Raw genomic sequence first — 25,565 nt, 5'->3', positions numbered from 1 at the left:
TAATGGAATGGGTCATGTCAATCAGATCATTCACCTAATGATGTGATCCCGTTAATCAAATAACAACTCTTTGTCCATGGTTAGGAAACATAACCATCTTTGATTAATGAGCTAGTCAAGTAGAGGCATACTAGTGACACTCTGTTTGTCTATGTATTGACACATGTATTATGTTTCCGGTTAATACAATTCTAGCATGAATAATAAACATTTATCATGACATAAGGAAATAAATAATAACTTTATTATTGCCTCTAGGGCATATTTCCTTCATGTTCGTGGCTTCACCAGCTGCTTCAGGAGTTCTCCTGCCCTATTGTCCGTGCCACAGTGGTCTATTGTGACAACGTCTCGGCGGTCTACCTCTCCGCTAATCCAGTGCATCATCGACGGACCAAGCATATTGAGTTGGATATTCATTTTGTTCGGGAACAGGTGGCCCTTGGCCATATTCGTGTTTTACACGTCCCTACTTCCCAACAATTTGCAGATATCATGACCAAGGGCTTGCCTACGGCGTCATTTGAGGAGTTCGGTCCAGTCTTTTCGTCAGCAGCGGTGCCGCTTCGACTGTGGGGGGTGTTGAGTATATGTGTTGTGCATATCTATGTATTAGGCCCACCTCCTAGTTCCTTGTATAGTCGAGGTCGTGGCCCACCTTTTGTACATCATATATACATGCGTTTGCACCTGAGGAATACAACACGTGATTCCCACATCTTACACGGTGTGCCGTCTTGGTTGTGCTGGGCGACAAGGCGGCGGCGGGCCTGGTCCCAATCTGAAGATGGCATTTGCAGCGGCGCTTGTTCTCCTCCACAAGCCGGGATGTGGCCTGCCCCCGGGCATCCTGCTTTGATGGTTGGCGATGAAGTGGAGATGCGGGCTCAGGGTCGGGTGAAACCCTTGATGGGCGGTGCCGGTCATGATGTTGGCGACGCTCTCGGCGCCGTTTCTCCCTCTGGTGGGAGACATTGAGATCTTCTCCCTGCCCTCCGCCCCCTGGTCCCGGGTGAAAGGCTAAAACCTCTTGATTGGGTGGTTGTTAAACGTACGTGACAAGAAGGCCCTGGCCCCTTGGCGTACGGCAGATAGCTAGGTTGTTAGGATTTCATCTTATCTCTCTGTAACCTCCTAGTCTATCCCTTGCACTACAAGTTGTAATCTGAACCACCTCATGTACGCGATCAGGGAGTCACGACCCTGCTATATAACACGAAGCCGTCGCCCAGAACAGGGTACGACGTTCCAACCATTGTGTTTCACATGGTATACAGAGCCTAACTCCTCCATTGCATCTAGCTACCAGAAAGCTTCTGCCATGGCCTCGTCCTCCACCACCAGCCCTGGTCTCTTTGGCCAGATCACCGAGAAGCTTACCCGCACCAACTTCATCCTCTGGCGGACCCAGATCACGCCTCAGCTTCATGGTGCTGGCGTCTTCGGCTATGTGGATGGCAGCACGCCGGAGCCGCCCAAGGTCGTCGTCAACAAGGACAAAGACGGGAAGGAGGTCACCACACCCAACCCCCTTCACCCGATCTAGTTCCGGGAAGACCAACAGGTACTAGGATACCTTCTCAATAACCTTTCCAAGGAGGTGCTCGTGCAGGTGACATCGATCGCCCATGCCCATGAGCTGTGGACAGCGGTGGCGAACATGTTTTCGTCCCAGTCGCTGTCACGCATCAACAACATCCGCGTCGCGCTGTCCAACGCTCAGAAGGGCACTTAGTCCGCCGCGGCCTTCTTCGCGCACATGCGCTCCCTCGCCGACGAACTGGCCGTGGCGGGCAAGCCCCTTGACGAGGACGAGCTCATCTCCTACATCCTCGCCGTCCTGGACATGGAGTACCAGCCCCTCGTCTCCGCCCTCGACGCGCGCACCTCACCTGTCACCCTTGACGAACTGTTTGCTCAGATGAGTAACTTCGATCAGAGGGTGGCCTTGTTCCAGGGTACCAACGGCGGCTTCAAGTCGTATGCTAACGCCGCCATGCGCGGCCGAGGTGGTGGCTCACGGTACCGCGGGCCGCCGCGCGGGAAGGGCAGGAGTGCAGGAGGCACCAACTACAACAACTCCCGCAGCGACTCTCGCAGCGATGCACGCGGGAATGGCAGCAACGGCGGCGGTCACCTCCTCCAACAACAACAACAGGGGCCGCCGCAACAACTCCACCAAGCGCCCTGACGCCATCCGTTGTCAGATCTGCGGCAAGCCTGGCCATTCAGCCAAGGACTGCTGGTACAGGTTTGATGAAGATGAGGATTCAGATCAAGATGAGAAGATGGCGGGTGCAGCAGATGGATCATATGGCGTGGACACAAACTGGTATGTGGATAGTGGAGCCACGAACCACATCACCGGTGAACTCGAGAAGGTGACCATGCGGGAACAATACCGCGGGCAAGATCACATCCACACTGCTAGTGGAGAAGGTATGAAGATCGGTCACATTGGTCATTCAATTATTAAAACCCCTCGTAGGAAAATTCATCTTAGGAAAATTTTGCATGTTCCTAGTGCCTCAATGAACCTTCTCTCCGTTCATCGCATTGCCATTGATAACCATGTATTTCTTGAGTTTCACCCCTTCTTCTTTTTGATCAAGGATCAGGCAACGAGGAAGGTGTTGTATCGAGGTAGATGCGTTCATGGACTCTACCCGTTGATTTCAGAGATTCGAAGATTCAATAAACAAGTTTTTAGTGCCACCAAACTTTCGTCTACACGATGGCATGATCGTTTAGGACATGCATCTTTTTCTTTAGTTGAGAAATTGCTTAGGAAAAATAAGCTCCCATTTGTTTGAGAACACAATGTCGAAACAATTTGTGATTCATGTCAGCGAGCTAAGAGTCATCAACTACCTTATCCTGTGTCTACTAGTATTTCTACCAAACCTTTGCAACTTATTTTTTCTGATGTTTGGGGCCCTGCACCCTCCTCTGTTGGTAGACATACATACTACGTTAGTTTCATTGATGACTATAGCAAATACTCATGGATCTATCTTTTAAAGAAAAGATCCGAAGTGTTCCAAGTTTTCAAAAACTTTCAAGCTCTTGTTGAACGAAAATTCGATAGCAAAATCATAGCCGTCCAGTCCGACTGGGGCGGGGAATATGAAAAACTCAACTCTTTATTTCAAGAACTTGGCATATCTCACCATGTCTCCTGTCCTCACGCTCACCAACAAAACGGGTCTGCAGAACGCAAACACAGACACATCGTAGAGGTTGGTCTTGCTCTTCTAGCTGGTGCATCTATGCCCCTCAAATTTTGGGATGAGGCATTCCTCACCGCCGTCCATCTTATCAACATACTGCCTAGTCGTGTCATTAATAATGAAACACCCATTGAACGACTTCTTCAAGTTAAACCAGACTACACAGCTCTTCGTGTGTTTGGATGCGCCTGTTGGCCTAACCTCAGGCCATACAACAATCGCAAGCTCATGTTTCGCTCAAAACAGTGTGCTTTTATCGGATATAGTGCTCAACATAAAGGGGTGAAGTGTCTTGACATATCCACCGGACGTGTCTATATCTCCCGTGATGTCGTGTTCGACGAAACAAAATTCCCCTCTGCTGACCTCCATCCAAACGCCGGTGCTCTCCTTCGCAAAGAAATATTACTCTTACCATCTCATCTTACCGGCCTTGAGCATGGGGAAAATAATTGTGATGATCCTTTGTTGACTAATCCTCATAACCGTGTGCATGAGTATTGTGATGATGCAGATACATCTCAGGAAAAAGGTGGACAAGAAACTACTGAAATTGGTGAAGAAACGATCCTAAACAGGCATGATTTCATGTGTCCTGCGTTTGGGGGCATATCTCCCTCGGGATCAGGGTTGCAGCAGCCCAGCAGCCAATCTTCCTCGGGATCAGCGCGGCTGCAGAACGCCAGCGCCACAAAAACCGCGTCGCCTTCTACCAGGCGCGGCGCTGTCCACTCAGCGGCTGGCACGCGGCTTGGTGCGGCTGGCTCCGACACGGCACCTGGCCCGCACCAATCCTCCACATCCACGCGGCCTGTTGCGGCTCGCTGGCCTGCTGGTGGGCCGTGCCACTACACCAGGCGCCCGCGGTCCAGTGCGGATTTGACAGGCGGTCGATCCGATGCTGCTCCAGACGTAGGCGCGCGATCCGGTGCAGATCCGCTCAGGCCCGCGCCATCATTGCAGCATGATGGGCCGGTTGCCTCTTCGGGATGCGGTGCGGGATCTTCTGTGCCGCCCCTCTCCACTCCGTCTACTTCAGAAGCCATAGAAAATCCTGCTGCATCGGGGGAATCTGCCTCGGGATTGCTGGGATCGTCAGCTGCCGGATCCTCTGCGCCAGCTCCTTCTTCGCCACGTACACGTCTTCAGAAAGGGGTAATCCAGCCTATTAATTACAAACGTGTAACCAAATTTGGTCTGGCGTGTTCTACAGGAGAACCAAACTCTCTGGATGAAGCACTTGGAGATGCTTGTTGGAAGAGGGCTATGGAAGAAGAATATATGGCACTTCAGAAAAATAAAACATGGCACTTGGTTCCGACACCATGAGGTAAAAATTTAATTGACTGTAAGTGGGTCTACAGGATTAAGAGAAAATATGATGGAACCATAGACCGTTATAAAGCAAGACTAGTAGCAAAAGGTTTTAAGCAACGGTATGGCATAGATTATGAGGACACCTTTAGTCCCGTTGTTAAAGCTGCTACCATCCGTCTTGTTCTATCTATTGCTCTTTCCAGGGGTTGGAGCCTTAGACAGCTAGATGTTCAGAACGCGTTTCTGCATGGTGTTCTGGAGGAGGAAGTGTACATGAAACAACCTCCTGGGTTCGTCGACAAAAACTCACCCTTCCACGTATGTAAGCTTGATAAAGCTCTTTATGGATTGAAGCAGGCTCCTAGGGCGTGGTATTCACGTCTCAGTCAGAAACTGCAAGAACTTGGTTTTGTTTCTTCCAAGTCTGACACATCACTGTTTATTTACAACAAGTTCAAAACATCCATATTTGTGCTCATTTATGTTGATGATATTATTGTCACAAGTTCATCTGATGAGGCAGTGACATGACTGTTAAAGGATTTGAGTGCTGAGTTTGCTCTCAAGGATCTGGGAGATTTGCACTTCTTCTTAGGCATTAAAGTGAAGAAGCTTGGAGACAGTCTGCATCTCTCTCAGGAAAAATATGCTGTTGATTTGGTAAGAAGAGTTGGTCTGAAAGATTGCAAACCTTCACCAACTCCCTTGTCTAGCACAGAAAAATTGTCCCTTGTAGAAGGTGATCCATTGAGTCAGGATGACAGCACCAGGTACAGAAGTTTAGTTGGAGCACTTCAATACCTCACCCTAACAAGGCCTGATATCTTATTTGCTGTCAACAAAGTGTGCCAATTCCTCCATGCACCCACCACAGTTCACTGGACTGCTGCCAAGCGTATAGTGAGATATATCAAAAACACTATGAGTGTTGGTCTCACCTTTAGCAAATCTTCATCTACTCTTGTCAGTGTGTTTTCTGACTCTGACTGGGCAGGTTGTTTGGATGACAGACGCTCTACTGATGGGTTTGCTGTGTTCTTTGGACCCAATCTCATATCTTGGTGTGCTAAGAAACAAGCTACTGTGTCAAGATCAAGTACAGAAGCTGAATACAAGGCACTTGCCAATGCCACAGCAGAGATCATTTGGGTTCAGTCCATGTTAAAGGAACTTGGTGTGAAATGCACTCAGGCTCCATGCTTATGGTGTGACAATCTGGGTGCAACATATTTATCCGCTAACCCTGTCTTTCATGCACGAACAAAACACATTGAGATAGATTTCCACTTTGTTAGAGAAAGAGTTGCTAACAGACAATTGGAGATTTGTTTTGTGCATTCCAGAGACCAGGTTGCAGATAGCTTCACAAAGGCGCTGCCTACAAGGAACTTTGAAGAATTCAAGTGTAATCTCAACTTGCAAAGTTGTGATTAAGGGAGGGTGTTAAACGTACGTGACAAGAAGGCCCTGACCTCTTGGCGTACGGCAGATAGCTAGGTTGTTAGGATTTCATCTTATCTCTCTGTAACCTCCTAGTCTATCGCTTGCACTACAAGTTGTAATCTGAACCACCTCATGTACGCGATCAGGGAGTCGCGACCCTGCTATATAACACGAAGTCGTCGCCCAGAACAGGGTACGGTGTTCCAACCATTGTGTTTCACAGTGGTGACGACACATTGGCATCGGTTACTTCGTGAAGGCTCGACCTTGGGAGTCCAGGGGGTCAGGGGCTCAACATGGTGGTGCTCTGCCATTTCATCACTGTAAAGTTTCATCGCGTTTGGACTTCATTTGGTATTGTTTTTTGCGAAATAATAAAAGAGGCAAAAATAGGAATTACCACTGGCACTAGAGTAATAGGTTAGTTCTAAATATAAAATTGCATATAAAGCTGACAAGATTGATAATATAATAGCATGAAAGAATAAAAAAATTATAAATACGTTAAAGACGTATCAAGGAGGCATGGGAGATTGGGGTGGCAGTGCGGAGCTTGGGTGCGGCGGTGCTCAAGGGTAGCGACGAGGTCAAGCTCGAGGATGGCGGAGGCGGCAAACCAAATCGATAGAGGAGGCAACAAAAATGGGGTGGGGGGAGGTGAGTTTTAGGCTGGTCATAGTGGGGAGTAACTTATACTAGTGTCATGCATCTAAGTTACTAGCTTCATAGTGCAAAGTAACATACTAGTAGTGTCATAGATTGCTTTATTTATTAGCCCATAGACTCATTTTGCCTTGGAAAGCGTTATGTTATAGTAACATATTATGTTACCACAAGCACCTATTTTCTCATTAAATACTTGCCACATAAACAAAATTGTCTTGGGATGTGTTAAGTTACTATCTAAGTTACCCCCACTATGGCTAGCCTTAGGATTTGGGGGCGTGGTGCCAGGGTTTTATAACCGGTGGTGATCGACTCGGGTGACGCGCGAACCACTTATGCATTACTTTGGAAGGTGAGCAACTCCTCACTTATCCCGAGAGTTGCGCATCTTTATTGAAGTAAAAGTAGGGAAGTGAGGGAAAGTTTCAAGAGATAAAAATTATAAGTTAAGGAGTATATGATCAGGGAACTGTTAGATGTTGTCTAATACCTTAAAACAGAAATTTTCGTCTCAAATTTGACCTTTTGTTCCGTTGTCTTTTGATTGTGGAATCCTATTTTGTAGGGATCATATATGGAAGAAAAGAAAAGTTTGAATAGTTTATTTTACCTTTTTGTTCGTACATGGTGGAACCCAATTTTTTTTATAGAATCGTGTGGAGGAAAAAAATTGAATAGTTCTTTTTGCGAACTAAGTATAAATTTTGAAAACGAATAGCTGCCGACAGGGCGGCCCAACAATCCCCAGTGCGATCAAAATTTCTGACCAATTCTTCGTATTGTTTGTTAGCATGAGATGGGTCAGCCCACAGGGCGGCCCAACAAAGGCCCTACTCTTGTTTATCCGTTTGTCCAAAAACAAAAAAAAAACTCTGGTTTATCCAAATGGGGAACGGGTGCCAGTTTGTACCCTAGGCGGCTGCCGGCGGCCGGCGGCCGGCGACGCAGTCGAGCTCGCCCAGTTACCGCTCACATTCTCCGCCGGCTGGGCGAGCTCCTCGTCCTACTCCGGCACACCGCCTCGCTCGCGTCTCATCGGGGCTCCGGCGAGGGACTCCGGCGGAAGCTGTCTGCCATGGTGAGTAATCCCCTTTGCTCTTCTTTTGATTTCCGAACAAGAATGCTGAGTTTCTACCAGTAGTAAGTAATCTCTTTTTCTAGAATATAAGCAGCCTATATGCGCATCTCTGTATTAGAAAGAGCTTACAGCAGTACTATCAGTTATGGCGGAAAGGGGATAAAATCACATCAATGACTGGTTAAGATTCATATTATCACAGCATTGCCAAGAAATGGCTGCAAAATCCAGTGCCGTGTGTTTCTAATTAATAGAATTACAATATGGTAGTAAGATACAGATGCAGTGTTAGCGGTACTGCAAAATCCCATGTAGTTCAGTATGTAATCGAACATTGGCCAAGGAATTACAGTTTACAACGCAGATGCGAGATAAGTTCCCTCAGGCGTGTAATGATACACACAAAAACACACACAATGCATGTTCATGTGTTCGTCGTGTTCTGTGGCATAGGACGAATGTCAGACGACACAAAGGGCTTTGGTGGAATCTGCAGGTTCTGCAGCCTCCCAGTTAACATGTTTACCACCTTCGTCATCGACGGCCTATTCTTTGGGTTCCACTGGATGCACCACAGCCCCACAATACTCAGCTGTCTAATCTTGTCTTTGTCTTCTGCTGTCATTTCCAGAGTAAGCTCCCATTCCTGCCTAGAAATCACTTTCTCATAGATCCACTCAGGGAGGTATACCTCGTCCTGGATCTCAACACTTGGGTCTGAGTTCCTCCTTCCACTCACCATTTCCAACACCAGCATGCCAAAACTATACACATCTGACTTGTATGACACCCCTCCAAAGTTTCGAGAGTATAGCTCCGGTGCGATGTATCCCATAGTTCCTCTGGCTGCTGTGAGCGTAACAATGCTTTGGTCCCTTGCACACAGCTTTGCAAGGCCAAAGTCAGAGATCTTTGGATTGAAGTTGTAGTCCAGCAGGATGTTGTGTGGCTTGATGTCAAAGTGGAGAATCCGCTGGTTGCAACCTTGATGCATGTATTCCATTCCTCGGGCAATGCCTAAAGCAATATCTAACATTTTGTTGGGTGCTAGGAGTTGTCGAGAAATATTAGAAACATGTGTGAATATGTATTTCTCCAGTGACTCATTAGGCATGAATTCATAAATAAGGGCCCGTCTCATTCCTTCAGAGCAAAAGCCCAAGAGGCGTACGATATTTGCATGGTGGATTAGTCCAATGGTTGCAACTTCATTGATGAATTCCTCCCCCTCTCCTGTAGAACTCTCTAGCATCTTGACTGCCACAGGTACTCCATTTGGTAGCTCGCCTTTGTACACACTTCCGAATCCGCCCTGACCGAGTTTATCCTTGAACCTTCTTGCTATCTTCTTAACATCAGGGAAGGTGTATCTTGTAGGTTTCGATGTGCCATATGCCTTGAGAAACATTTCAACCTTCATATTTATCTCTTCATTGTACCTTGACTTCAAGGAGAGATATATCACAGTGGCCACAATCAATGAAAGAACTACAAATGCAGCTACAGATGAGGCTGCTGATTAAAAAAAAAGGAAATTAGCGAGTTGCATTCAGATAAGAGGCCATGCATTCCTGACTCTTATTGTAATGAGGAAACACAAAAGATTCACAGTGGTAAGCAATAAGAATTTCATCTAGAATGAGAAAAAGGAAAAGAGTTGCAACATTACCCGCAATTGGGATGACATGGGTACCTGCATGTAGGAAGAATATCATTAGTTTTTCCATGCTTTAATTTTAATGTAGACAGAAACAGAAGACTACTTCATTACTCTATGAATTATGTTTGGAACAACTAATTCCTGATTCTTACACGAGTTCTCTGTGGACATATATATTTGGTAGCTTCCTGTTGGCTTCAAGTATATTGGACCTCGAACATAGGGTGTTATATCGATTAATATATTCTTTGTTATGTTATAGCTGTACACTTATTTATTCATATCCAATCTGAAAAACTAAACAAATATGAAAATGGTCAAATAAGGTTCAGCTCTTACTTTTTGTTGCCCAAGAATTTTACAAATTAGTCAACCATCATAAGTTTTCCCATATAATTTGGCACTTGCATCTCTTGATAAATGTTTTTTCTTTGGGGAACTTTCATGGATGTGAACCTAGAGACTGTATGTGCTCAAGCAACTTAACGATTTCTCTGATTTGCAATACAATTTTGTTTGTTAAATAATATAACTACTAGATTGAGAATTCTGTCGGAAGATTAAACACAGTTAACATCAGAATATAGGAGATCAACAAACTAGTACATTGAGAAGCAGAAAATCTATAATGCTGTTCTTAAATAAATTTCCACACCATAATGATATATGGATTTCAGTTAGGGAAAGAAATAATACCATGGTGCTGGCAGAATGCTTGACGCCTTTGTGAGCTGAATCCACAGTATCGACCTTGATGTTCACACTGTTGGCAGACATCGGTAATGTTACTGAGGTGCCAAGTGAAGGTTGTCGCACCAAAGTTGACGACTGCCTTTGCTATTTCACTGGAGGGGTCCGAGTTAGGGCCATGTTTATCATAGCTGAAGGGTATCGGGATACCTTTAGAAATGGCCACACAGTCCCATGGTAGATCAGATATGTATGCGGAAGCTAATGCCAAATACAAGAATTGGCTAGCGTTGCTACTGACACAAGGAGCTGGGCCGACTATACTATATGGATCTGCTGGTATGAAATTCTTGGAACAACGTACCAGGGTCGTAAATGATTGAGGTTGTTTGTACACACCAGTTTCTAACTTTCTCGAGATGAGCTTCTGAAGTGGGCATTGCGTCAATGGTTCCACAAGCGGGATGATGTTAATGACGCGGTGCATGTAATATATCGCAGTCACTTTGCAAGAACCAAGAACAGGGTGATCCAAGATCGTGTCATGCCCAGAGCATGATAACTGCATGCCAGCTGCTCCACAGGATGTTGGTTGGGTTGAAAGCCGGAAGGGGAACTGGATCTTTGGTCCATGTTTGCTGCACCGTTGTGATGAGCATTTCTTGAAGAAATCCTCATCATCTGATGCTGCACCCACATAGGATTCATTGGTTAGAAGACAGAGCAGCACTAGCATGACAAGAAGTTTAGGAAAATCCATGAGATGAATTGGAGATTTAGATGGAAGAAGAGAAAGTCTGGAGTATAAGAAAGTGGTTGTCTGCTTTAATCTCTGGTGAGGATTGGGGTGGCACTTGTCATGATAGTTACATGTCTGGGCAGGAAGTCCAACTGCCACCGAAACATATCCTTCTGCAGTTTGTTGCTTTAAAGCCTTCATCACCCTTGGCTGTATGTACATATCCCTGTAATTAAAATATATATGCTGTTGGATTCCACACATTACTAATGGCGCAGTGGTAAAGCTGCTGCCTTGTGACCATGAGGTCATGGGTTCAAGTCCTGGAAACAGCCTCTTACAGAAATGTAGGGAAAGGCTGCGTACTATAGACCCAAAGTGGTCGGACCCTTCCCTGGACCCTGCGCAAGCGGGAGCTACATGCACCAGGTTGCCTTTTTTTTTTATGCTGTTGGATTCCACACATTACTAGGAGACTGACATAATTGGACCAGAATGCACTTTGACTCTTCCTCTAATGCTAGACCAACACGTGCTCAAGTTCTCTTTCATTTTCTGCTCACCACTGTGGACTCAACTAATTATTTCTTCTTAGTCTCCAAGTAGTAGTTCCCTTCCTATCACATTCTACCATTTAATTCCTGATAGCACAAGTTGGCCTTCAAAAAGGAAGAGTTGACGCGATATTCGAGTCAAGCACAACAAAAGAATATTGTAAGCCAGATTTCAGGATATGCTACTCTTTTGCGCAAAGTTTCAGTATATACCCGCAAAAAAAAGTTTCAGTATATGGCACCCATGTCTCATGGCAGTATCATATACTGCTATCCAATATAAGGGGAGTGGATAATCGAAGTGAATGAGCTAGGTGGTTTGGACAAGCAAGCATGCACGTTAGGCTTTGCTCACTGGATCAGAGGAAAAGAGTACATAGTGTTGAATACTCCCTCTGTTCATTTATGTAAGACATTTTAGACAGCCAAAATTGAACTGTTTTAGGTGTTGTCTTAAATGTCTAAAACCTCTTACAAAAGTGAACGGAGGGAGTACCGAACCTCCAAGGTTGCCTGCCAAGTAAATTAAGTTAGGTTCTAGTGTATGTAGCCTCATTATCTGAAAGGACTGTGCTTGAATGAGCAACCAATTTTTCATGGGTCCCATTGCTATGATGAAGATCAGTCATGTAAAGTCCGTAGAGTCTGTAGCTGGTATGCAGTTACCGTACTTCTGTTGTAAGTACCCTTGCTATCCAGTCTGTGCTTCTGTGAACCAGTCTGCCATGGCTATGGCCAGTGTATTCCATGGTTTTACCACCCTGTGACTCTTAACTGTACTACTACAAATTATTGTAACATCTGTTGCCGTACAGTTTACCATCAGAATGTGAATTGAAGTGAAAACCATTTCATATACATTAGGGATTTCTATGGCATATATACCAACCATATTTAGACTCCCTATCAACATGTGGATAGTTTTGTACTATGATATGGCTTGGTGACTTTTTTTGATAGCTGAATGACCGACGAGGAGTGCTTACAGTCTGACTGGCTGTAGTGCAGTCATCGTCAGAAATAATTAGCCAGACACTATGGAAATGCTGTCAGTTACTCCTGTAAAGGAAAAAAAACAGATATTACTTTATTTTTGTATGGTATCAGCCGTGCGCTGTTGAAATGCTTTCCGTTCCAATTTGCAGGGAATAGAAACCAGGTAAATTTCAAATGCATCTGCCCATATAATGTAAACTTGGTGCTAAAGATATTAAACAAAATTTGGTAGTTAGTTATGTAGAGGAGGGGTGTAAGAAAGTAGTTCAGCTATAAGTAGATCTATTAAAAAAAATAGAACTACTTTAGTTCTACCCTACTTTAATATCTCAAATGAATGATATTTAGTTAGTATTTGTCATTTTCTGTCCCTGTTATTTGTCATTGTCTTAAGACATTGAATTCCATGTTATCATGACTAGGACAGAATTGTGACTAGAGTAGTACACTTGGACTCGGTCCCATTAATCTAGAGGTCTGGAGTCAAGAACATCACCATCACCTAGATAAGCCAGTAGGCTGTATGTATTTACCTAACTTTGGCTTGGCAGGAAGTAGCCAAGTCTCCTAGTCAACAACATCACTGTCATGTAGAGCCACTAGTTGGCATGTAATTACCCACTTTTGGAGTTACAAACAACAACAACAACAACAACAAAGCCTTTAGTCCCAAGCAAGTTGGGGTAGGCTAGAGGTGAAACCCATAAGATCTCGCAACCAACTCATGGCTCTGGCACATGGATAGCAAGCTTCCACGCACCCCTGTCCATAGCTAGCTCTTTGTCGATACTCCAATCCTTCAGGTCTCTCTTAACGGACTCCTCCCATGTCAAAATCGGTCGACCCCGCCCTCTCTTGACATTCTCCGCACGCTTTAGCCGTCCGCTATGCACTGGAGCTTCTGGAGGCCTGCGCTGAATATGCCCAAACCATCTCAAACGATGTTGGACAAGCTTCTCCTCAATTGGTGCTACCCCAACTCTATCTCGTATATCATCATTCCGGACTCGATCCTTCCTCGTGTGGCCACACATCCATCTCAACATACGCATCTCCGCCACACCTAACTGTTGAACATGTCGCCTTTTAGTCGGCCAACACTCGCGCCATACAACATTGCGGGTCGAACCGCCGTCCTGTAGAACTTGCCTTTTAGCTTTTGTGGCACTCTCTTGTCACAGAGAATGCCAGAAGCTTGGCGCCACTTCATCCATCCGGCTTTGATTCGATGGTTCACATCTTCATCAATACCCCCATCCTCCTGCAACATTGACCCCAAATACCGAAAGGTGTCCTTCCGAGGTACCACCTGGCCATCAAGGCTAACCTCCTCCTCCTCACAGCTAGTAGTACTGAAACCGCACATCATGTACTCGGTTTTAGTTCTACTAAGCCTAAACCCTTTCGATTCCAAGGTTTGTCTCCATAACTCTAACTTCCTATTTACCCCCGTCCGACTATCGTCAACTAGCACCACATCATCCGCAAAGAGCATACACCATGGGATATCTCCTTGTATACCCCTTGTGACCTCATCCATCACCAATGCAAAAAGATAAGGGCTCAAAGCTGACCCCTGATGCAGTCCTATCTTAATCGGGAAGTCATCGGTGTCGACTTTACTTGTTCGAACACTTGTCACAACATTATTGTACATGTCCTTGATGAGGGTAATGTACTTTGCTGGGACTTTGTGTTTCTCCAAGGCCCACCACATGACATTCCGCGGTATCTTATCATAGGCCTTCTCCAAGTCAATGAACACCATATGCAAGTCCTTCTTATGCTCCCTATATCTCTCCATAAGTTGTCGTACCAAGAAAATGGCTTCCATGGTCGACCTCCCAGGCATGAAACCAAACTGATTTTTGGTCACGCTTGTCATTCTTCTTAAGCGGTGCTCAATGACTCTCTCCCATAGCTTCATTGTATGGCTCATCAGCTTAATTCCACGGTAATTAGTACAACTCTGAACATCTCCCTTGTTCTTGAAGATTGGTACTAATATACTCCGTCTCCATTCTTCTGGCATCTTGTTTGCCCGAAAAATGAGGTTGAAAAGTTTGGTTAGCCATACTATCGCTATGTCCCCGAGACCTTTCCACACCTCAATGGGGATACAATCAGGGCCCATCGCCTTGCCTCCTTTCATCCTTTTTAAAGCCTCCTTCACCTCAGACTCCTGGATGCGCCGCACAAAACGCATGCTGGTCTCATCAAAGGAGTCATTCAGTTCAATGGTAGAACTCTCATTCTCCCCATTGAACAGCTTGTCGAAGTACTCCCGCCATCTATGCTTAATCTCTTCGTCCTTCACCAAGGGTTGGCCTGCTCCGTCCTTGATGCATTTGACTTGGCCAATATCCCTCGTCTTCCTCTCCCGGATCTTAGCCATCTTATAGATGTCCCTTTCACCTTCCTTCGTGCCTAACCGTTGGTAGAGGTCCTCATATGCCCGACCCCTTGCTTCACCAACAGCTCGCTTTGCGGTCTTCTTCGCCATCTTGTACTTCTCTATGTTGTCTGCACTCCTATCCAGGTATAGGCGTCTGAAGCAATCTTTCTTCTCTTTAAGCGCCTTCTGGACATCATCATTCCACCACCAGGTATCCTTATCTTCGCTTCTCCTTCCCCTGGACACTCCAAACTCCTCCGAGGCCACCTTACGAATGCAAGTCGCCATCTTCATCCACACATTGTCCGCATCCCCTCCTTCCTCCCAAGGGCCCTCCTTAAATACCCTCTCCTTGAACACCTGAGCTACCTCCCCCTTGAGCTTCCACCACTTCGTTCTAGCGACCTTGGCACGCTTATCCCGCTGGACACGAATCTGAAAGCGGAAGTCAGCAACCACCAGCTTATGCTGGGGTACAACACTCTCCCCAGGTATCACCTTACAGTCTAGGCACGCACGCCTATCTTCTCTTCTCGAGAGGATGAAATCAATCTGGCTAGAGTGTTGGCCACTACTAAAAGTCACCAGATGTGATTCTCTCTTTCTAAAGAGGGTGTTAGCTACAATCATGTTGTAGGCTAGAGCAAAGCTTAAGACATCTTCTCCTTCTTGATTCCTGATGCCATAGCCAAAGCCCCCATGCGCCCCTTCAAAACCTGTGTTAGATGTACCCACGTGGCCATTGAGGTCTCCTCCTATGAAGAGCTTCTCACCAATCGGTACACTCCTAACCATGTCTTCCAAGCCTTCCCAGAACTCCCTCTTGGTGTTCTCATTGTGGCCTACTTGCGGGGCATATGCGCTGATAACATTGAGAACCAAGTCCTCAACTACCAGCTTGACCAGGATAATCCGGTCCCCACGTCTCCTGACGTCTACCACTCCATACTTGAGGCTCTTGTTGATCAAGATGCCTACGCCATTTCTGTTTGTAGCCGTCCCCGTGTACCACAGCTTGAAGCCGGTATCCTCCACCTCTTTCGCCTTCTGTCCTCTCCATTTGGTTTTTTGGACGCAAAGGATATCAACACCTCTCCTCACTGCTGCATCAACTAGCTCCCGAAGCTTCCCTGTCAGAGACCCTACGTTCCAGCTACCTAAGCGAATCCTCCTAGGCCCGGCTAGCTTCCTTACCCTTCGCACTCGTCAAGTCAAATGCGAAGACCCTTGCTCATTTTCCACTACATCCGGGCGCCGATGTAGCGCGCCACTAAGGATGCGACGACCCGATCCTCGCTCACTTGCCACCGTATCCGGATCAAGATACGGCGCGCCACTTGGGGGGTGACGGCCCGGCCCTTGCCCATTTTCCACCACACCCGGGTTCCGATGTGGCGCGTTGCTGAGAGGGTTACGCCCCAACGAAAAACCCACTTTTGGAGTTAAGAAAAATAAAAACTTTGGCAGCCACACCTTCATTTGACCGTTCCTCTGTGTATCTGTGCTTCTGTGAAACAGCTTGCCATGGTGATGCCCGCTGTTCTCAACTCCCTAACCTTCTTATGTGTGCTTGCAGTTCTTGCTGCAAGTCAGGCTGAAGGGCGGCATCATGACCCTGATTGTCCTTCTTTCTCGTGCGGCCCTCTTAGAAATGTATCGTTCCCATTTCGTCAGGCAAGTGATCCTCCTGGGTGTGGTTATCAATCTTATGAGCTAATTTGCAGTGATACCAAGGCCGCAATTCGCATCGACGATGCAACATACTATGTGCCTGCCATCAACTACAGTGGTTCTTCCTTCTGGGTCATCGATGCCAACATGGATTTATACAACAGCTGCCCTCTACCTCGGTGGAATCGGCCTCCCTCTAGATACCATTACAACATGGAAGTCGAATTGGAACCCCTTTCACGTAGTCAGGCTTGCTTTCTTAAATGCTCTCGGGAAGTAAAGGACAATGGCATGTACATCAGGGTGGACACGGTCCGGGCCGGTCCGGTCCCGGTCCGAGCCGCCACTTGGACCGGCCGCCGGCGGTCCGGTCCGGACCGGACCGAGCTGTCCAACGAGCTCCTTTTCTGGGACCGGACCGTTTGGGGGCCAGCTCGGTCAAGCCCGAGAGGACCGAATGGACCGGCCCGTCACCTTGCCTGGCAGACTGTATTTTGCTGCGTATAGGTCATATTTAGCTGTTGTTTATGCAGTTGCAGGTAGCTGCCGATCGCACGATCCATCCCATGACCTGGTCTTGAGCGAAACTAGCTGAGCTACTGACTGTACGTGGACATATGCATGCTGCCGGTCCTATTATTCAGAGAAGGAGCAAAGTGTATGCTAGAACATGCAATAGACTAGTCATCAGTTTAGGCATCTGTTGTTTTTGGAGAGTAAATAAAGCAAAAGTGCAACAACAAGTAGATAAGTTTAGCTACTGTTTAGGCATCACATAGTGACAAGCTTACGAATGGATGTAATATGATAAGTCATCACTCCTCACTACATTTTCAGGTAAGTTTGGACAGGAACAGCAGATATATCACATCCACAAACAATTCATTTGGACAGCAGGCACTGGACTAAATTTGGACAGTAAAAATAACTACATTCGGACAGCATTTCCTTTGTTTTTTGGACATCAAAACAACTGATTTTGACAGCAAACATAGCACAAATCAGGTTAAGCAACACAAATACCACATCCACAAACATAATGTCTTATCATCATTGAACGACACGATTACAAACTTGCAATGACAATTTCAAGTCCATGTCAATTGGCAAGTTGAACATAACACAAATGAGAGGTTCATCTCCAAGCTAGTTGTGACATTTCACAGTTCATGACTTGACAAGTTCGAACATAACCCAAATGCAAAAGTAGCCTTCCCATGAGAAAGATCACTTTGACATTCGTCTCCAAAATAGCAAGATCAAGATCAACATCCACATGATGAGTGTCTACAAGATAAGCAACATTCACATAAATAATGTTTGGTATCGTATACCAAGTGAAACATGTAGGAAGAATTGTTACCAATCGTTGATCTCCTCCACGATGGGTAACTTGATGGTTTCAACATCATCCTCTTCATTCTCATCCCTCGGCTACAAGTGTGGAAGTTCGACAAATGCTCACATCACAACAAGACCAAAAAAGAAAGAAAGAAAAGGGTAAGGAAAAGATGGCAAACATACCACCAGATTCAAGTCAACGTGAGCACCCTTTATATAACTTGCACCACAAACTAATGCCTCCACCATAACCGGTTTTAACGAACTCCTGTAGTCATCTAATACACACAAGTAGACAAACTAGTTTGAGGATGAGAACTTGACAAGTTTATATCCAAAGTTCATTAGTACGAGTTGACATACCTAAAATCCTTCCGGTCGTGCTGAAGGTAGATTCTGAAGACACGGAGGTAGCCGGGATAGTAAGGAACCTCCTGGCTATCTTGGCCATAATTGGGTACCTAGGAGCATTGACTTTCCACCAACCAAGAAGATCAAGAGCCTTGTTGCGAGGTTCAACCGCATCCTCTAAGTAGTTCCTCAACTCACTTTTTGATATTCTTGTTGAACGGGACGATAAGAAGGACTCATACCCAGCTTGAACCGGGATACTAGGAATGTTTATAGAGGAAGATACACTTTCTCCATTTCCAGCTCGCTTATCTTGGGAAACACATTTGTCATACAAGGTCGCCAACTCTTTCTCCACGATTTTCATCTCAGTCCTACACCTCGTACTTCCTACTCCATATAGTTCTCCAAAGGCCCACTCTATGTAATTCATCTTGTACCTAGGATGAAAGATGATAGCATTGGAGTGAATTAGCAAGCACATGAATAAAAAAACAGCAAGCACAATAATAAAAAAATAGCAAGCACAATAATAAAAAAACAGCAAGCACATGAATAAAAAAACATTGGAGTGAAAACAGCAAGCATATGTACCGTGGATCAAAGACGGTTGCGATCACCATGGCATTGTTCTTTTCTTCCCAATATTTGTCAAACTTCTCCAACATTGCTTCACCCATTTCCTTGTAGTGGTCACTATCACTAGTCATTGCACGTTTGATTGCAAGCTTGACACCAACAATGTATGGATAGAAGATGTTCGAAGTGGGATATAAACTTCCTGAAAATGCATTTGTCACCTCAGCCAAACTCTCAAGTAATGGAGAGATAAGGTCATACATGTCCCACTCTGCGTTTGTCGGCGCCCAAGCATAGTTGGCATTGGAACCGGCATGAGAGGTCAAGGCTTCCTTATAATCACGGGCAATGCTAATCATCTTATAGGTTGAACTCCACCTTGTTTTACAATCCAGGTGTAAATGATTACCAACTTTGACACCCAAGCTTTTGCAAGTGGCAACAAAAGCATGGAGACGAGAAGGTGACCTCTTGAAGTACTTCACCGTCTCTCTCAAGCTGTTTATCAAATTATCTAAGACCTCCGTCCCATCTTGCACGACCAAGTTGAGGATGTGTGCACAACAACGGATATGAAAATACTGTCCTTCGAAGTCATTACCTACAATAGACAACTTTTATATGAGCAAAAATAGCAAGCATGTGAGCAAATATAGCAAGCATGTGAGCAAAAACAGCAAACATGTGGGCAAAAACAGCAAGCATATGAGCACAAAGAGCTTCTATATGAGCATAGCAACAAGCATATGAGCAAAAACAACAAGCATATGTGTAAAAACAGAATGCATACAAGCATACCTCTCCGAAACGAGAACTTGGCCTTCAAAGCATCGACTGCACCATCATTGTTTGAAGCGTTGTCAAGTGTGACGGACATTATTTTGGTCTCAATATTCCATTCTGTCACACAAGCATAGAGAGCATCCGCAATGACATTTCCAGAGTGAGGAGGGTCCAACTCTATGAAAGCAAGAACACGGGTTTGCATATTCCAATTCCCATCTATGTAGTGTGCAACCACACACATGTAAGATAAGGTTTGGTTGCTTGTCCACAAATCTGTAGTTAGACATATGGAGCTCACACCCTTTAGGACAGATTTAAGCACCTCTTTTTCTTTCTTGTAGACCCTCATGCACTCGGCTCGTATTGCCTTCCTTCCAATGGGTTTATAATTTGGATTCATGCACTTCATTAGAATGCTGAACCACTCATGTTCAACCATTCTAAATGAATACTCATGCACACATATCATCTTAGCAATAAGCTCCTTCACAATTCCTTGGTCATACTCAATAGAGGGGTGCATTGTTGGACCACTTGCTGTACCATTGATTTTGCGCAATTCCAGAGTTGTTTGGATGGCATCCCTAGCCATCTTGGCCTTGTAATTCTTACATTTTAAATGATGCCTTCCAATAGTTGAGGTGCTGCCACCTTGCGTATACGCATACTTCTTATCAATACAATAATTACAAACAGCCTTCAACACAATCTCTCCAGTCTTCTCATCTGGCTCCTTGACCTTGTGAAAATGGGCCCAAACATTGGATGACGTCCTAACGGGAGCATTGGCTCTTGGCCTCTTGTTCTTTTTCCTTTTCCTTTCTCTTGCCTCCTCCTCACTAGAGACAACATGCACAAGTGATTCCTCGGACATAGTGTCACCTTCCAGTTCATCTGCTGATTCCTTATACCCCTCTGATGTATCATCATCCGACATATCAGCACCCGCTTGCAATGGCGGAACCACAAACAGATTCTGCTCCTCATATTCCTTGTCCTTGTCCTCATCCATGTCCTCGTCCTCGTCGTCCTCCTCCTTCTCCTCGTCCTCTACCACAATAGTAGATGCATGAGGAGGCAGCGGCTTCCGCGGCACGCACGCCGGCACCGGTGCGGTCGGGGAGACGCGGAGGAGGCGGAGGGTGTTTTTTTAACCTACAAATTAACTCTCCCATTGGGGCATTGGGAAAGTCTTTCGCCTTCTTAATCTGCACCTTAGGTTTGCTCTTCTTCCTCGGAACTAGAGGAGGCAGCGCCGAATCTTGCCTAATTAGGTAATTCAAGCTCTTTTCCTTTGCCTTTGCCTTCCCATTCTCCTTACCAGCACCCTTCGGCTTCCCATTCTCCTTACCAGCACCCTTTCCCTTCTCATTCCCCTTCTCCTTCACCATTCTCTACAAAAAAAAAATAGCACATAATATCTACAGTCAGTACATCAACCATCAAGTGCAAATAATTCATCTTCTTCTTGTTGTAGCATAGAAAACCTTGTTCTGCACATACTGTCTACTCTCCAGAACTACATCTCCTGACCAAACGTGTTAAATCAGCTAGTACTAGTGCAAACAAACATATAGTCATCTAGCAATAGTGCATAATCAAGCATTTTTTCAGAAACTATTGTCACTTTTCAGTATAATCTCTTGACTAAAGTTTACTGTTGAAACACTACATCTACTGAAACTATTACATTAGTTCAGAAAATTCAGAAACTCTAGATACATTAGTTCAGAAAATTCAGAAACTGTTACATAAGTTCAGAAAATTCAGAAACTCTTACATAAGTTCAGAAAATTCAGAAAGTTTCTTGTTCAAACACTAGATCTCTAGATCACCTATCTAAGTTCAGCACTGAATCATCTCAGTTTGGCGGGGTTACAGGTCAGGTTACCTCTTCCTCTTCGTGGCGCTCGGCGAGGAACCAGGGAAGACGGGACCGATGGCGTGCTGGCCTTGCTGCGTCCCCGACGTACACGTGCTCCTCCAGCTCGTACTCGGACGAGATGGCACCGTCGATGAAGGGGAGAGGCCGCGGGCGATGGCGCCGTCGATGAAGGGGAGAGGCCGCGGGCGATGGCGCCGTCGATGAAGGGGAGAGGCCGCGGGCGATGGCGCCGTCGATGAAGGGGAGAAGCCGCGGGCGATGGCGCCGTCGATGAAGGGTTAGGGTTTGGGATTGGAGAGGAGGAGGCGCTGTGAGGAGAGGAGAGCGAGGGGAGGGGGGGAGGGGGAATGGAACGAGGGGAGGGGGTTCGCTCGATGCCTCGATCTGTCCAGCCAGATGGGCCTTGCTGCGCCAGCGGTCCGCTCGGTCGGCCCGGTTAAAGACCGGACCGGACCGAACTTTTTGCGGTCTGTATTTCTGGGCCTGGCCCGTCCTGTTTTTCTACCGGGCCTGGACCGTACGGTCCGGTCCTGAACGGGCCACGAGCGGGCCGCAAAGCTTGCTCGTGTCGTCCAGGCTGACATGTACATGCCTGTTGCTTGCCTGAGCACCAATGATACTTATGTTTACGTGTTAACTGGTGATGAATCTAATTCAATGGAGTATCTCGAGCCTTCTTGTGGGTACTTGGCCATGATTCCTCGGCCTTGGGACAGTCCGGTGCTAGAAAATGCAAGTTATGCAGATGTTGTGAAATCCATGAGGAGTGGATTTGCTGTTATGTTTCCTCTCAGATATTCTACGGTGGGCGTCATGGAATGCCTAAGGCGCGAGATTCGGTGAGTTACAGATCTTGACATCTGCACACTGTTGTTTTATTTGTTGCCTGTGTACACCTGGCTACCTTGTTCGAAAACTGTTAGGGTACACTTTCATTCCATTTTTTCATACAATCGTGCTATTGCAGCAAGTTTCATGAATGGCCAGTGTCTGGAAGGATCATCAAGGATTGGATTGTGGGAATTCTTCTGCTTGAGGGAGATTTCGCAGACTGCGTATTTGATGTGACTGGATTTCCTTATTATGTTGAATACGAGCGGGGCGCCATACTAATTACTATGTGGATTGTGACATTGACTGCAGGTACTTCAGAATTTTGTGTTCTTAATTTAATTTCTTCATCATCACAACTGCTTATTCATGTAGCCACTAAACCCTATGCAACCTTGCTTATGTAGATCTATGCAGGTTCTTGTTGGCACCCCTGGCTGTGTTGATCTTTCTGGCCCACAAGTATTGGAAAACAAGGATCAGAATTAATGCAGTCGGGAAGTTCCTCCAAATGCAACAAATGCTTGGCCCGACAAGGTACGCCTATACTGACATCACCGCAGTCACGAGCCATTTCAGAGATAAGCTGGGTCAGGGAGGCTACGGATCCGTGTTTAAGGGTGTGCTATCGCCAGGCAATGTTCATGTCGCGGTAAAGATGCTAGACGGTAACTCCAACTGTAATGGAGAAGATTTTATCAGTGAAGTTTCAACCATTGGCAGGATTCACCATGTTAATGTGGTGCGTTTAGTGGGGTTCTGCCCGGAGGAAATGAGACAAGCGCTCGTCTACGAGTACATGCCTCAAGGTTCTCTCGACAAGTACATCTTCTCGGCCGAGAAGAATTTCTCTTGGGACAAGCTAAATGAGATTGCTTTGGGCATTGCCAGAGGGATTGATTACTTGCATCAGGGTTGTGACATGCAGATTCTCCACTTTGACATCAAGCCGCACAACATCCTTCTTGACAACAATTTCATCCCAAAAGTTGCCGACTTCGGTCTCGCAAAACTATACCCAAGGGACATCAGTTTTGTGCCGTCGAGAGCACTACGGGGAACTATAGGGTACATAGCTCCTGAGATGATATCTAGGAGCTTTGGCGTCATATCGAGCAAGTCCGATGTTTACAGCTTTGGGATGATGCTGCTGGAGATGGCTGGAGGAAGAAGGAACGCCGATCCGAATACAGGAAATTCTAGCCAAGCATACTACCCGGCATGGGTGTATGACCGACTAACCCAACAAGACCATGTGGGTGAGATATATGCTCATGTTGATGCTCAGATGCATGAGTTGGAGAGGAAGTTGTGCATCGTCGGACTATGGTGCATCCAGATTCTCATGACAGGCCGACGATGAGCGAGGCAATAGCGATGCTGGAAGGCAGCGCCGATACCTTGCAGATGCCTTCCAGGCCATTCTTCTGTGACGAAGGGCACGTCCATACCGATGATACTTACCGTTTGTCGTCCGAGTTGACTGAAATCTCTGAGGAGGATATGAGTGAAAATATTGATGTGTGATGTAATGCAGAAAATGATGCACTTAGGTGGTGCATTTTTCTTGAAATAATGGCTGTACATATGCATGGTTGTATCAAGTATGAAACTATCTGCTGTATTTCCGGAGTAGTGTGTACATGTAATAGCTTGCGGAGTAGAAGAACTACTGATATGTCCATGTCATCTTATTCATGCATGATGATATACATGAAATTTCGCTCCTGCTCCTGGTGCTGCTTTGTGTTTTCTGTTATGCTCAAATCTTTGTGTTTCCCATATATTCGCCTAAAAATCATCGCCGGCCGAGACATTAGAACTTAATAATCATCACCGGCTGAGACATTAAAACTAATCGACATTAGGACTTAATATTCATCGCCGGCCGAGACATTAAAACTAATCGACATTAAAACTTGATAATCATCGCCGGCCGAGATATTAAACTAATAATCGACCGCGGTACAGCTAATGCCTTGACTTGAATCAGTATAAATCTTCATGATCAGCCGGTAACAGGCAGCTGTCTACACCAGCGATTCCTACCTGCTATCGTGCAATCGGCGCGGTAGGTGACTTGGTTGTTTTGATCTCCTAAATAAACTAGTTAGTTTTGAGGAGCTCCAACTCTTGTCTTACAAGTCTGGCCTTGTTTGCTTAACAACGCCAAAGATGTCACAGTCTTGTCTTACACAAATTATTGATTGTAGACTAGCTAGACTTGGTGGGTTACTGTCACGAATAAAACAATTAGCTTAGCCATTATCGGAAAAACAAATTAGCTTAGCCATAGCCCATAGCTTGATGTCACTAGGGATTTTGATAATGAAAATCTTGGCCGGCCGGCCAATAGATTAAAATGAAGGCTAATGCCTCACATCAACGAATCAGCATCCATATGCATATCCTAATCAAGCGGAGGCCGAGTTGACTAATCCTCTACTTCTTATCAATCTAGCCCAATGTAAGACAATCATTCAATGCCTAACATCTTAAATGTGGTTGTAATGTGGACCTCCTATCTCGGATCGCAGAGGCGCCGAACAAATGGGCCGGCCCAGGTAGTCAACCCCGCGAGGCGAAAAAAATGAGTAAAACAATGCGCGCTGGGTTCAAACTCGCAACGCTGATTCATCAAAAAAAAATTAGTTCACTTCCTCACTTTATTAAACTAGATTAGGAAGTTCATCAGAAACAATACTGAGAATACAATCTAGGGGAGAAATCTCCCACGAAACCTAAACACTATTACATAAATCGAAACTAGCAATCTCATGAGCCGCTTTATTCGCCTCCTTCCGAACCTAGGTAGCTTTGAACTCCCCCAAGTTTGGCCATCAACTTGATCTCTTCCACCATGATACCCACTGATGACAGATTCCGTTCTTGATCATTCAGCATCCTGGCAACATTAAGACAGTCGGTCTCTAAATGGAGTTTGGGCACACCTCTTTGCAAAGCTACTACGACCGCCCTCCTGCATGCCAGTAACTTCGTCACTTCTGCCATTGTAATATCCGGTAGAAAGATAGCATCCGCACCTCTAAATGCGCCCTCTTCGTCTCTGAACACAACTCCACCTCCTCCACCTTGTCTCGACCGAGACATAGCTCCATCGACGTTGCACATTGGGGAGGTGATGTCGAGGCCTCTGTCCGCCCCCGTGCTTTCTTCCATTCTTCCATGAGCGCTGCTACTCTCCTCGCCACCAATTTGGCCTCTTCAATTCGCTTTCCATCTCGAATGTCATTCCTAGCCAGCCAAATCGCGTATAAGCCCTGAGCCATCGCTGACTTGTCATCATCTGAAGCATCCGACATCCACTGAAGCATCCAGGATACAATCGAACT

General features: G+C 45.8%; 2 protein-coding genes and 2 pseudogenes across 3 annotated transcripts; 2 read left to right on the top strand and 2 right to left on the bottom strand.

Moving 5' to 3' along the window:
• Nucleotides 1-1,798: 1,798 nt before the first annotated feature.
• On the top strand, nucleotides 1,799-1,937 carry LOC123063868 (uncharacterized; annotated as a pseudogene).
• A 5,607-nt stretch (nucleotides 1,938-7,544) lies between these two features.
• Nucleotides 7,545-23,916, top strand: LOC123059818 (rust resistance kinase Lr10-like; annotated as a pseudogene).
• On the bottom strand, nucleotides 7,950-10,970 carry LOC123059819 (rust resistance kinase Lr10-like). Its single transcript, XM_044482334.1, has 3 exons — nucleotides 10,091-10,970; nucleotides 9,404-9,427; nucleotides 7,950-9,249 (listed from the first exon to the last, which is right to left on the bottom strand). Exons 1-3 carry the CDS (start codon nucleotides 10,842-10,844, stop codon nucleotides 8,159-8,161), a joined length of 1,869 nt encoding a protein of 622 aa, XP_044338269.1. The 5' UTR covers nucleotides 10,845-10,970; the 3' UTR covers nucleotides 7,950-8,158.
• LOC123059820 (zinc finger BED domain-containing protein RICESLEEPER 1-like) lies at nucleotides 17,467-21,723 on the bottom strand. Of its 2 annotated transcripts, none has more exons than XR_006427603.1 (5): nucleotides 21,388-21,723; nucleotides 20,652-20,890; nucleotides 17,964-18,058; nucleotides 17,803-17,873; nucleotides 17,467-17,726 (listed from the first exon to the last, which is right to left on the bottom strand). XR_006427603.1 is itself a non-coding variant. In XM_044482335.1 (5 exons), coding segments are annotated over exons 1-5 (843 nt in total). In that variant the 5' UTR covers nucleotides 18,974-19,048; the 3' UTR covers nucleotides 17,467-17,725. The 2 variants fall into 2 exon arrangements, 1 of the variants encoding a protein (XP_044338270.1); XM_044482335.1 differs by lacking the exons at nucleotides 20,652-20,890; nucleotides 21,388-21,723 and adding exons at nucleotides 18,144-18,571; nucleotides 18,726-19,048.
• Nucleotides 23,917-25,565: the final 1,649 nt, after the last annotated feature.

The sequence above is a fragment of the Triticum aestivum genome, chromosome 3A (assembly GCF_018294505.1).
Source record: "Triticum aestivum cultivar Chinese Spring chromosome 3A, IWGSC CS RefSeq v2.1, whole genome shotgun sequence".
NCBI classification, from domain to species: Eukaryota; Viridiplantae; Streptophyta; class Magnoliopsida; order Poales; family Poaceae; genus Triticum; species Triticum aestivum.
Note: the sequence above shows the minus strand (reverse complement) of the source record. Positions and strands in the feature narration are given on the sequence as shown.